This window comes from Meleagris gallopavo, chromosome 22 (genome assembly GCF_000146605.3).
Source record: "Meleagris gallopavo isolate NT-WF06-2002-E0010 breed Aviagen turkey brand Nicholas breeding stock chromosome 22, Turkey_5.1, whole genome shotgun sequence".
Lineage (NCBI taxonomy): Eukaryota > Metazoa > Chordata > Aves > Galliformes > Phasianidae > Meleagris > Meleagris gallopavo.
Window position 1 is genome coordinate 13,263,666 of NC_015032.2, and position 12,821 is coordinate 13,276,486.

The 12,821-nt window shown below is 50.7% G+C and overlaps 1 protein-coding gene across 1 annotated transcript in view; it reads left to right on the forward strand.

Moving 5' to 3' along the window:
• The window catches only part of TTI1 (TELO2 interacting protein 1), a 13,101-nt gene extending 2,031 nt beyond the window's left edge, over window positions 1-11,070 (forward strand). Inside the window, exons 2-8 of the mRNA XM_010722664.3 lie at window positions 6-2,151; window positions 2,582-2,770; window positions 3,528-3,676; window positions 4,484-4,624; window positions 5,610-5,814; window positions 6,523-6,610; window positions 9,787-11,070. Of these exons, the coding sequence (XP_010720966.1) occupies window positions 6-2,151; window positions 2,582-2,770; window positions 3,528-3,676; window positions 4,484-4,624; window positions 5,610-5,814; window positions 6,523-6,610; window positions 9,787-10,009 (3,141 nt within the window). The 3' untranslated portion in view covers window positions 10,010-11,070. The remainder of the gene's footprint in view (window positions 1-5; window positions 2,152-2,581; window positions 2,771-3,527; window positions 3,677-4,483; window positions 4,625-5,609; window positions 5,815-6,522; window positions 6,611-9,786) is intronic.
• Window positions 11,071-12,821: the final 1,751 nt, after the last annotated feature.

Here is a 12,821-nt window from a genome sequence, read left to right on the forward strand (position 1 = left end):
TTCAGGAGCTGCAGGAATACGTGCTGTTCCCGCTGCGCTTCGCCCTCAAGGTGCCCGGGCCCAGGCGGGAGCGCGTGGTGCAGCGCGTGCTGCAGTGCCTCCGTGCCGTGCTGCTCGGCACCCGCGTCACCGACCCGCGGCTGCTGCGGGAGCTGCTGTCCGAGCTCTGCTCCTGCCTGCCCGCCCCGCACGGAGCCCCGGCGCCGGCCGAGGAGCTGCAGCTGGCCGCGCTGCGGGCGCTGCTGGCCCTGATGCGTTCCGCTCAGAGGGATGCCGTCGCCGCTCTGTACCGGCCTTCCTGCCTCCCGCTCCTCGGCTTCGCCGTATCTCTGCTCCTGGGTCTGGCGGAGCGAGAGAGGGCGAAGCAAATTAAGCTGTCCGCTTTGGAGTGCTTGCGGGTCCTCCTGCTGCAGGGCGAGTGCCAGGAGCACCGGTGGCTACGCGAGGAGCAGGCGCAGCGATGCGGGGATTTGTTTGCTTCTTTTCTGCCCGGCGTTTCTCTTGCACTGTCTCGGATTATCGCTGGAGATGTCAAACAAGGGCACGGAGTCACGGTTTCTGCCATCAGACTCTTTTATCAGGTCGTTGTCTCGGTAATGGCTGATGAGCAGCTAGCCAGAGTCCCGAAGCAGAAAGAAAAGCCGCCGGTAGAACAAAGTAGGATAACAGAACTGATTGTCCATAGAGGGCCCGAGTGGAGCAAAAGTACCTCGGAAAAACTCTCCCTCCTCCTTCGTAAAATCGTCGAACTTTCTTCGGTTCACTCTCACTGGAGAGTGAGACTGGAGCTGGTGGAACTTGTCCATCACTTGCTGAGCAACTGCAGGCTGTCGCTGGTGGATTCGTTCACCCACCTTCTAAAGGCCTTGGTGGGGCTGGTTAACGATGAGAACAGCGAAGTGCAAAGCAGGTGTAACGAAGTGCTGCAAGGCATTGCAGAGCAGCAGGTGATAGCACAGAACAGGGCTCTCGCTGACGTTCTCTCAGAGAACCTCCATTCCCTTGCCACAGCCCTTCCTCGCCTGATGAACTCTCAGGATGACGCAGGCAAGTTTTCCACTTTGAGCTTATTACTTGGCTACTTGAAGCTGCTGGGCCCCAAGATTAACATCGTCCTCAACTCCGTGTCCCACCTCCACCGCCTGTCCAAAGCACTGATGCAGGTTCTGGAGCTGGATGTGACGGATGTGAAGATAGTGGAAGACAGACACTGTGTGGGTGGGTACGACCCCTCGGGCTCTGTGCAGCACGGTGTGCAGAAAGGCAGAAGTCAAAGAAAATACTTCCGCTTCTTCACGGAGGAAAAAATTTTCCAGCTCCTTCAGCAAGTTTGTCGTGTTCTCGGCTACTATGGGAACATCTATTTGCTTGTGGATCATTTCATGGGGCTGTACTGTGAGTCTGCTGTGTACCGAAAGCAGGCTGCCATGGTCCTCAATGAGCTGATTGTGGGAGCTGCTGGCGTGGGGGTGGATGTCCTTCAGGAAAGGGAAGTTTCACTGAGCATGGATGATCTCAAAGGGTCCGTAACGTCCATTCTTGAGGAGTACACAGACCAGACAAACTGGTATTTGGTCACTAGCATTGACACAGAGGAAATCAGCCACGAGCAGCTCTCTGTGCCACGCTCAGGACTTGCTGCCCTCCCAGGAGCTGCATGCAGCAGCATTCTGCCATCCCCAGACCCTCACGTAACGACTCGCACCATGAACAGCAACGTGTGGCAGCTCTGCATCCAGCTGGAGGGGGTCAGCTGCTTTGCAGCTGTCCTGGGGAGAGAGTTCCGCTTGCTTCTGCTGTCAGCTCTCTACCCAGTGTTGGAAAAGGCTGGCGACAAGACTCTGCTCATCAGTGAGACAGCGCAGGGGACGCTGGTAGACATATGCGAGGCCTGCGGTTATGACTCTGTGCAGAGTCTGATTAATGAGAATTCTGACTATCTGGTGAATGGGATTTCCCTGAACTTGCGTCAGGTGGCACACCAGCCACATGCTGCCCAGGTCCTGAGCACGATGCTGAGGCACTCGGATGCCAGCTTGCTGCCACTGGTAGAAGACGTTATTCAAGATGTCCTGTCTGCATTAGATCTGTCTTACAGTGACCAGGCTTCTACCTTCCTCGGTGTCCTCCACTCCTTAATGGCAGCTCTAGGTATCTAAGCGATGTTTACTTTGCATAATTCAGTGTTGCTGTGACTAAGGGTCCCTGGCTTTGCCATTTGGACTTGCCATGGGAAGTTTCAAGTAGCTGAGGTACTGCAACATTTGCTTATGGGCAGTAATAACCAGCTTCTTTGCTTATGGGCAATAATAATAACCACTTTCTGGCCTGCAGAGTTATGGGGGTGGGTTCAAAAAAGGTAGTTTTACTCCTCCCATAAACGTTCTGTAGAAGCACATGGGGTGTATTGCTGTGTCCGCCTTGACAGTCACAGGAGGTCTCGGTGGTGTGACAGCTTCTGCCTGATTATGTACTGCAATCCCACGCTTAAAAGTCGTATTCATCTCGAGGAAACTGTGATAGCTTGTTGTCTTGCAGGAAGGAATTATGAATGCTTAGTGATGCACCAGTTCTTTTGCAGTCCAGTGGTTTGGGCCGTCCTGCAGCAAGGAGCACCAGCAGAGGCAGGCTGCGGAGGGGCAGAGCAGGACTTTGTCCCAGACGCAGCAGGAGATAACAAGTCAAGAAATGGAGCGATTCTTCCTCGACTACGTCAAGCAGAAGCAGATTGCAGAGGGCAACCTTTCTGACTCGGGTGACGAGGAGGCAGGTCAGTGCTGGAGCTGAGTATCTTCAGCTTAGAGAAAGACAGTGGTTTCTGAGGCTTCCTTTCATCAGGTCTCTGGATGGGGTTGAAAGACTGATGTGCTCATGACAATCTCAGGTTTGCTCTGAGCTGATTGTAGCTCATGTGAGGTGCTGCTTGGTGTTCCTGCTTTGTTATGTTCTTGGTGGAAGGAAAAAAACTGTATTTCCTCACTCATAAATGACCTCTGTAACAGAGTCCAGGACCCAAACTTACCTCTTTTCAGAATCCTGTCAGTAACTCCTATTTCAGCTTCCTCGGCCTCTCTCAGGAATCCCTATACCATTTTCTCCTGTCTCATAATGCTGCCGCTTCTTTCCCACCTGGCCTTGGAAGGCCCTGCAGACATTCATGTAGGGAACTTCGTAGTCTTTACTGGGCTATGCTGCAATCCTGACCTTTAAACACTTCATCTTTAAATATCCAAGCTTTTCATTTTTAATAAAAATCAATGGGAAATAAAGAAGTCTGTGGTGAAGAGAGACTGCAAATGTCAGACCAATTGCATTGTCCAGTAAAGAAAGCAAAACTTCCTCAGTCCCACAGTCTGAACCTGCCATTTAACTCGCAGAGCTCAAGCATATACTTGACTATATCTAACCATGCTCAGAAATGCCAAAGGTCTCATTTGGGAATTTGCAAAGTAGCCGTGGGTGGGCTTTCTGATCTGCCAGAATTTCCAAGTCATTTTCATGGTTTCAGTAACAGTTTTGTCCTCCAGACGAGGTTCCCTCCCTTGCTAAGCCCGAGCCAAGCAACTCTGATGCAGAAGGAGAAACTCCACTGCCAAGCCATGCTCAGCTGGCCAAAGATGTGATGGAGAGGTGCATCCATTTGCTGTCTGACAGGAACCTCCGTGTGCGGCTGAAGGTGAGTGAACAGCCGATGTGGGGAGGCTACCAGCACGTGGGGCTTCCTGCTGTCTCAAGATTAGTGCTACCAGATGCTTATTCAGGACAGGCCCTCCAAGTGTCAGCAAGAAAAGGGAGAGAGTTTCCTGAAAGTATTCTGTGCTAGGAATGGCAGCCAGGCTGTGTGAGATCTTAAGGGTGGCGTTGTGACAAGCACGTTTCCTTGGTGCTCACGGTAGTGAAGCCATCATGCCTCAGCCTTTGGTGGAGGAAGGAGAAGCATCTTTGTCCCATCCTCCTACTTCAGACTGTAGACTTCACAGACTAACAAACATTTCAGAAGTTGCTGGGGTTGTGATAAGCAAAGCTAGAAGCCTGTTTTTTTTTTTCCTTTAAATTATAAAATCCTTTGAAGGTGTCCTCCTTTTAAACTGCAAAGCAAGACAGAAAAAATGCAGCAGTGAGGCATAACCCAGATTCTTACTACAGCAGCCTCGGCCCTATGAGGTGATCCTGCTGCTGTGCAACAGGAACAGTGGGGTCCTAGTGCACAGCTCAGCCTGCAGGATCCGGCTAAAAATCTTGTCCTTATTTCTGCCTGGCCTTGTACCCCTGCATGAGTTACATCACTGTGCTGCTTGTTGATTTCAGAGTAGGCCAGTGCTCTGTGCAGCGTTCAGTTATCCCAGCTCATGCTGAGGTGAAACCGTGCCCTTTTGTGTTAGAATCTTTCTTTGTCCTTGCTCCCAGCTGTGATACTGGGCATCCACCGGAACGCCTGGTGCCGCAATGTTCTGAAAGTCTGTTTCCTATCCCTTGTGCACAGGTCCTGGACGTGCTGGAGCTCTGTGTAACTGTGCTGCATCCTCACGGAAACCATCTGCTTCCCATGGCTCATCGTGTCTGGCCAGCTCTTGTCACTCGGCTGATTAGCGATGACCCTCTGGCAGTGCTGAGAGCCTTCAAGGTACAACAGTGAATCTTTGCCAACAGCCTTCAAGCTGGTGCTTAGAAGGCAAGCAGCTCAGAAGCTATTGTGGCCAGTGGGAGAAACTCTGAGTTTATGGAATCATTTTTGTGATTTTTTTTTTTTTTAAATGTGGTTCAGAAAACAGGATCACCTCCCTGTACTGGGTAGGTTTGTAGCCCTCTTAACCACAGCATGTCCACAGATAAAACCTTGATACTATACAGTGCAACTTACCCTTGCTGGAAGCACAGTCTCAGCAACTCCCTTTGAAAGTCTTAGACTGAAGAGAGGGGAATGTTTTGCAATTGAAACATTGGCAGGGGAGGGAAGAGGTTAAGTGCAGACTTAGCCTCATAATAACATTTTAAAAGATTTCCTGGCCATGCCAACTGACAGCATTCTCTTCCTGAATCACAAGTTGCACAAAAAACGCATTGCCCGAGGTTGACAGCTCCAGAGTTTCACTGGGCTTCCTCTGCTGTGCAGAATGAGACTCATTTTCAAATCCTTCAGTGTGAATAAAAGGAACGTTTTGATTCCCCAAATTCAAGAAGCCATGCACTAGAATTTCAGAGTAGCCATACATCACATGTGCCTGCTCTAAAACAAGGGCAAGATCACCGTGCAGGACTAACTTTTGAAAAGCATCTTCCATCAGAGGCTCCTCCAGCAGTTCTGAATAGGCCCTCGCAAGCCACCCTTACCTTTGCCTTGCTGAAGAGAGAGGAGAAGTCCCAGGAAGTCAGCAGTGTGAAACTGAGCAGCAAGGTGCAGCTCACCCAGCCTCTGTCAAACGTTTGTCTTCTGCTCTACATGGGAAGAGGTGGCAGATGTGGTCACATTCCTTCCCACTGTAAAAATAATCAATACAGAATGTGTTACTCAGAGAGCTGCTGGTGCTGCTGAGTGCAGTAATCTTGAGCAGCCAACTCACAGACCTGTAAGTGCACTTAACCTCCAGTAACTGAAGTTTCTCCACTAGGTGCTGTGTACCCTGGCACAGAAGTGTGGGGACTTTTTGAGGCAGAGATTCTCCAAAGATGTCCTGCCTAAGATGACCAGCTCCCTCCTCAGCCAAGCTGCAGCAAGTGCTAGAGCTGGGCCTGTATACAACCACACGCTTGCCTTCAAGTTACAGCTTGCTGTGTTGCAGGGACTGGGTTCCCTGTGCGAGAAGCTGGACATGGGTGAGTACCAGGGGAGGCGTGGACCGTGTGATATCCCTGTCTGATGTAACTCCTTTTGTCATGACTAACTGGGCCTGCACTTGATTCCCACTCTTCTGGTGCCCCACAGACTGATCTCCAGATCTTCTCCAGATTCATCCCACCCAGGTCCTGCTGGGCCTTAATCTGTCCTTTTTCTAGAGGGTCTTGTTACTCTTTACTCCCCAACAGAGAGTTTCCCAGTACCACGCAGGATCTGACAACTTCTCTTATGTGTGCATTAGAATGTGTATGAAGTGGAATGTTTGAGTTGCTGCAGTCAGACCTGTTGGGCAGTGCTTTGTTCTTAACTGAAAACCAGCACCCAGATGAAACTTCTGGCTAAGCTGACTGGTTCCATTTTGAGGTATCTCTCTGGATGACCCTTTACATGCAGCATATTATTCTTTTATGGAACGAAACTCTCTGAAATTCTTCTAGGTTAAATTTCTGGAGCTGACTTTGATGAGGGAGAAGGCTTGCTGGTTGGTTGCTATTTTCCTCTCTCAATACTCTTGATTGCTTTCCTAGCTCCACAGCAAGATTTTCAAGAGGAGAGGTCAGAAGAGCTCTGGGTCAGACAGTTTAAAGGCTCAGAAGCCCATTGCTGCCAATTTAGAGCAGATTCTATTAGGTGGCAGCAGCTGAGTAGGTTACCTCCTACCCTTCTTTTCTGTTCCATTTCTGCAGGTGAGAGTGACCTGAATAAAGTGGCAGATGCTTGTCTGGTTTACCTCAGTGCCAAGCAACCCATGAAGTTGCAAGAAGCTGCCCAGAGGTAACGTCTCTTAAATGCAGATCTATCAGGTGTACAAGTAATTTGGGGAGAGGGGAAAAACACAGTAACCCCTTTCCTCTTGCTCCTTTCTCATACCTTTTCCCAGCACCTCTGCATCTCGTAGAAAAGAGTCTCTCATAGAATTTCTCAGTTGTTATTCAAATTAAATTATCCATGTGGATCAGACCTGTCAGAAGAACAGCTTTGCTGCAGTGTCCAGCTAAACGGCTTACCTCTCCCACCTGCCAGCCCGTAGCTAGGCAGGAAAAAAGGCCTGTTCCCCCCAGGCTCAGCCAGGTGGACCTGTGTTGCTTAGGTTGCTGTCAGTCTTGGCTCCAGTCTTGCTCTGCAGAGGCTGGGAGAGGTTAAAAGAGCACAAACAGTTTAGGTGAACATGCGTTAGCCCTGTGAAGCGTTGACAGACACACTTTGCTAGTTGCTGTTCAAAATCCTGCTCAACATGTTCCTGCTGTCAGGATAAGGAATCGCTACTGCCATATGTTGTCACCTGGAAACAAGGGCAGACATTTCAGCAGACAAAACGTGTCCAGTTATGGAGCATAGAAAATGAATAAGAAAGCCACATGTCTCTGTTTCTGCTGAAGATGAGGAAGAGCCACCCTCTTTGTGTGGCCCACCTTCCCTCCCCTAACGGGAGAGGCAGCCAGCTGCGAGCAGGTTCAGCAGGCACAGCAGATTTCAGAGGGCAGACTGTTAAAAAGGGAAAAGCTGTCAGCTCCCTTTCACCTGAGTGCCGACCTCCCAGGGGTGTGCGAGAGCTTTTGTGTGGCTGGGCAGCAGCTGAGACAGACAGAGCTCTCAGAAGCTGGAGCCATCCCTTTGTTTGTATTCCGGAGTTGGTGAGAGTCAGTTTATTTTTACCTTAGTGGCTTTTATGGCATCGCAGCAGGCTTCAGCAGCATTTGTTCTGCAAAGGGGGTCTTTGCTGTAGGCTTGCATATCCTCGATACAATATAATGTTCATCTGTGTAAGCAACGCTGGCATGGAAAGCAGAACACCAGGATTTATCTGTTTGGAAACTTAAGCTTTTAAATCATTAACAAAGCAGGCTGAAAAGCTGTGTAATTTCTCACACGCACATTAGGGATGGAGGGGGGAAATACTGAATTAGCCATATGATGTGCGTTTAGGCGAGGGCAAATGATCAGCCTGCTACATGAAATATTCTGCAATTTAAATGCTTCTAAAAACAGATAGAACAGAACTAATCTCAGCTGCAGCCCGAGTGCCAACACACATCACATAACTCAGCTTTATCACTACCAAAATCATACAGGGTAAAAGGATGTCTAGGACTCACGTGCCATGCTGATTTATGCTAACTGGTTTTTGCTCACCTTTTTGGTTTCTTACACTACTCATGAGTTGTGACCTGCCAGGAGGAAGGTCAGCTCATCCAAAGCCAGCTGCAATAACTCCCCTCGTTGTCTAAGCCTGATTTTAAAGTGAAGGTTCTGTAGTGAAGTGCAGAGCAGCAATTTTGGGCCAAGGTGCTGCCATCACCAAAAAAAAATAAATAGATTTTTGTCTTCCAGGAATGTTATGGTGCTCCAGGGAGGCCATTTAATCCCATTTATGGGACCCTGTAGTTTTATTGGATGAAGCAGTGGGAGTAAGTGAATTTGGTAAATGCAGCTTTGTGCAGAACTCAACGGGCAAAAATAGATGCTGGGAAAAAAAAAAGAACTCCAGCATGTCTGAGGCAGGGAAAGCAGGGCTTTACTATGGCTGTTGGTAGTATTCCAGGAGATAAATATTTCCCAAATCTTGTTTTAAGAAACTAGAACACCAAGGTTTGGGAAAAGCAGGGAACATAGGGACAGCTTTGCTTTGATTGAAAATGAGCCAACATGCCCTCAAGGAAGATGACCAAACATTCTGCAGCTGAGGGGCTGCATTGTGAGGGGTCAGGAATGAGATGGGGGGGAAAATGGTGTAAACTGAAACGTGAATTTGAGCATCTGATCAACTTCCTAAGCAGCATCACCCCTAAGTTCCTCAGCTTGAGGAAAAACAAAACATCAAACCCTGAAGGGAAGAAAAAAAAAAAAAGATGAAGAAATTGTCACTGGCCTATGTCAGCGCTTTACAAATAGCTCTACATTTTCTCCCAGCTTGAAGTGATTGTTTTGAAATTTACACTTCTTTTTAATAAATGTTTACAGTCTGTGAAGTTTACCATTTGACCTTTCCATCACCATTCTGGGTAGGAATGTTTTTTTCCAAGGCACAGAAATAATTTCTCTGCTCATACTGAAGCCTGCAGTGACCTGTCTCCACTTAATACCCAGCACAGCTGCGAAAGCCAGACAGGCTGGTTCTTCTGCCAGCCCATTTGTGCCATGGCTTTGCTCTGAGCCTGGGCTCAGAATAGCCTCACCGCCCTGTGCCACAAGAGCCAGTTGGCTAACACAACTAGAACAAATTTGGGGATCTTTTTAGATACCATATTTGATTACACAGCATTGAAGACATCCTTTGGTTTGACTGTGTAGCTTATTGGATTCTTACTGACAGCTGTCATTTGCAAGCTGGGTTGAAACCCACTAAGATAGCCACCTGCACGTGGCAACGTTCAATGAAATGATATTTAACTTAAAAAGAAAAAACCCAACAACAACAGAAGACGAACCTGGATTAACCCCAGGTTTGTTTGCCATGGAAACAGGTTGCTTAGATACTACCCAAAGAGTTTGGAATTGTAAGAGTCAAGTTGTTCTTTAAGCTGCTGCACAGCAGTCCGGGTTACAGGAGATGATCCCACGCCATGGGCCATTGGTGGGGATGATTTCTGTGCAGCCACCCTCTGTAAGCCAGGGAGACAGGGGGGACCTGCTGCTCCCTGCAGTTGGCAGCAGTTTGCTCCCACCAGCACAGCCAGCAAGCACCAGGCAAAGAAAAGAACTCTGCTTTCTGAAAATGCTGTGTAGAAGGGAGAAAACGTAGAGGCAGTTAATAAGAAATCAGAGTGGGAGAGACTGGAAGAAAGACCCTCAGAACAGCAGTCAGCTCTTAGTGGCCCCGCCTGGAAAGCTGTGTAGGTTGCAGACGGAGCCAGTGTGTTCCAGAGCTGCTTATAATGACCCCATTGGACGTAAATCCAAAAAACCTTTCTCCTTACTCATCTCTCCTTTCTTCCCATTGCTTTCTGAAGCGTTTTCCGCCACTTAATGCGTGTGGACCCTGACAGCACCTGGCTGTTCCTGACTGAGGTGTGCTGCCCACACCCATACAAGGCACCCCACACCAGCCTGCACCCTGTGAAGCTGCGTGGGATGGGGAGGCAGCGCGATGAGTTCACCGACAACATCCTGCTTCTGCTGGAGGAACTGCAGCAACAGGAGAGAGCTGGGGCACAAAGGGCACCTCCTCCGTGAGGACCTGCACAGCAGCTGGCAGAGGAGAGGAGAACCACCACCATACAGTGCTCACCTGGGAGAATCCTGTCAGCGATGCCCGGAGTCATTCCAGGGGAAACCACGGCTCTGTTTGGGTACTGACTGAGGCACCGTCCCCATGGGTGAAAGGTTTTCTTTAAGCAGTGTTTGAAGGTGAGGTGGGTGTCCTGTCCCAGCTCCTCCGGACTTGTACTTTGCACGCTGCGCTGGAGGAGATCTAAGGGTCATAGCACATCTCTTTCCAGATCTTCAGGACAAAGAGTTATTTTCCAGACATGACTTCTCAGCACTCAGTTGACATCCTCGCAGCACCAGACCAGCACCCCTAGCCCTCACAGCTGTTCTGTCCTGTTCCCCACCTGGAACATCAGTGCCAACTGAAAACTAATGCTTAACCCTCCTGGAGAGGCGGCACTTTCAGCACATTAGAAATCCTCTTCTGATATTAGCTGGAATCAAGAACAAGAGCTATATTCATTTACAGTGAATGCCTCACCAGTATTACTGAGAACAGCAGCATCCTGCTTTCCCGTTAGCAATAGCAAGGTTTTTCCCTTATAGTTATTTAAGTCAGGCCAAATGAATTGTGCTGCCTGATTCTTGTGTTGAGCCGCGGCAGATCCTTTAGATAAACAGCCAGCCTTGATTTACAACTTGCAAGTGATTTAGGAGTCCCCCTTATTCCCAGATTGCCTGCCATTTCTTGCAGGCTATTTCTCAAACCTCTCCAATTTTTAATGCCCACCCCAAGGAGAAGCATCAGGCAGCTGGGTGTGTGCATGTGGCCAGACGATGACGTTTGGTGCAAGGCTGCAGGTCCTGCTGCACTCACCTGGGGCTGCCCCGAGCCCTGCAGGCACTGCTCCATCCATCCCCAGACTCATCAGCCTCACCCCACATGGCCTTTGGCAGCTGACTGCTCACAGACAGAGCCTTGTGAAAGTTTGATGCTGGTCACGTGGAAGGGAATCTCGACTCTCACTTCAGAAGCAACCTCAGAAATAGAAAATGCAATGAAATAAATGGGTTGTTACATGGGACCAGCTTTGTGTGTTATTGCTAGGGATCCTGGGTGAGCATCTGGAATGCAACGCGGGGGCTGCTGAGAGGGTTTCCCTCACCTTGGTTTTGCTTAGGCTTTGCTCCTGGTTGTTTTTCCATGAGGAACACAGCTCAGTGGCTTTTCACCAAGAAGTCAAGGCTGTGGCTCAGCTTTTACCCCTCGTGCTTCTTTCTAAGTACATGCAGTGCTTAACATCAGGCTGCATTTGGTCCAGGGAACCTTTCAGAGCTGACCACCCGATGAGGGAAGGCAGGAGAGACGGGCGGGCAAAACATTCCCTTTAGTCTCCAAAGCCCTCCTGGGATTGCTGCAGCACTGCCCCAAACCCATTGCTCAGGCACAGCCACCAGGCCCACCTGTGCCAGAGCCCACAGTGGCAGCAGTGCTGCTCCTCAGCTACCAACCATCTGGAGGCTGAGCACACCATAGAGATCCACAAGGCCAGGAGAAGGCACGGGCTGCGGCCGTGTCACATATGGGATTGGGCAGAGCTGCATCCTGTCCTGCAGCAGAGCACTGGGACCAGCACTGCCACCCCCAGGTCCTGCAGGGCTCTGTGGGCCCAGATCTCCCCCTGGCTTCATTGCAGCTGGAGTGACTGGCTTTTCTCTGATGTAACGGTCACAGAGGGCCTGCACACAGGTGGCAGTGCTGTGCCCACGGGTGCAGCTTCCAGCCCCGCTGCAGCCCCGCAGGTCCCCTCTCTCCCCGCTCCATCTCCCGCTCCCAACGTTTCCCATCAACTCGGCGAAATGAATCTCTTCCAATAAAACCTGTTATTTTTAACAGCCTGCCTCTAGGTTTTGCAAATTGCCACGCCAAACAGCCATTTGTTTGCTCGCTGTTTGAGGTGATTTGCAGCCTGCTCCTCTCCTCAGCGCAGCCCCAGCTCTTCCCTCTCCTCCTGCAGACGGTTATTACCCGCTGGCTGATCCTCCCCTCCCACCCCGACATGCATTCCCTGGCTGGGAGCAGCCGAGCGCGACGCACAGAGATGAGCAGAGCCACTGCTGCTCATGGTGGAGCAGAGCCTCCAGCAGAGCCCCATTGCTGGGGCTGCACACATTTCTGCCCCGACAAAGTACTGCTGTATTTATGGGCTCCGGTGCTGCTCACTTGATCGTGTCTCCTGTCCACGGTGAAGCCCCCTACTCCAGCTGCGTGGCCCCGGTGCTGCTGACACCAGGCTTCTGTTTCTTCAGTGCATGACAAATCGTTTAATATCAGCACACCGAGAGGGAAATGGAGCTCCATGGCTTAATAAACAGCAGCAGAGCCGAGCTTTGCCAACAAGCAGCTGGAAGGAGCTCCTCCAAACCACAGGGCAGAGCCCACCCAAACGCCTGCCGCTCATTGCGCCCACCCCAACCCCCCTGCTGCTCCCGGTCCCACAGTGCACAGCAGCCCCAGCAAGGCTCAGCTGTGCTCCCTTTTATCCCCCCTGCCCCTCCAAGGACAGAGACGCCCGCAGGATTTGTTAAGGAGCTTTATTAGCTGCAGGTGGTGCAGGCTGAGATTGGGGTGTGAGGGCAATAGGGCCCCAGGCCCTCTCCCCTCTGCAGCCCCCTCCCCAGCGGCAGTGCCCCATGGTGGGGTCCCAGGGTGCGGGCAGTGGGGCGGCGGTGAGACCCCCCCGCACCGTCCTTCCTGCACTGGGCTTGGGCCTCGGCACGCTGGGGCAGCTGTGGGGCAGCTGTGGGGCAAGCAGGGGAGAAGGCAGTATATACA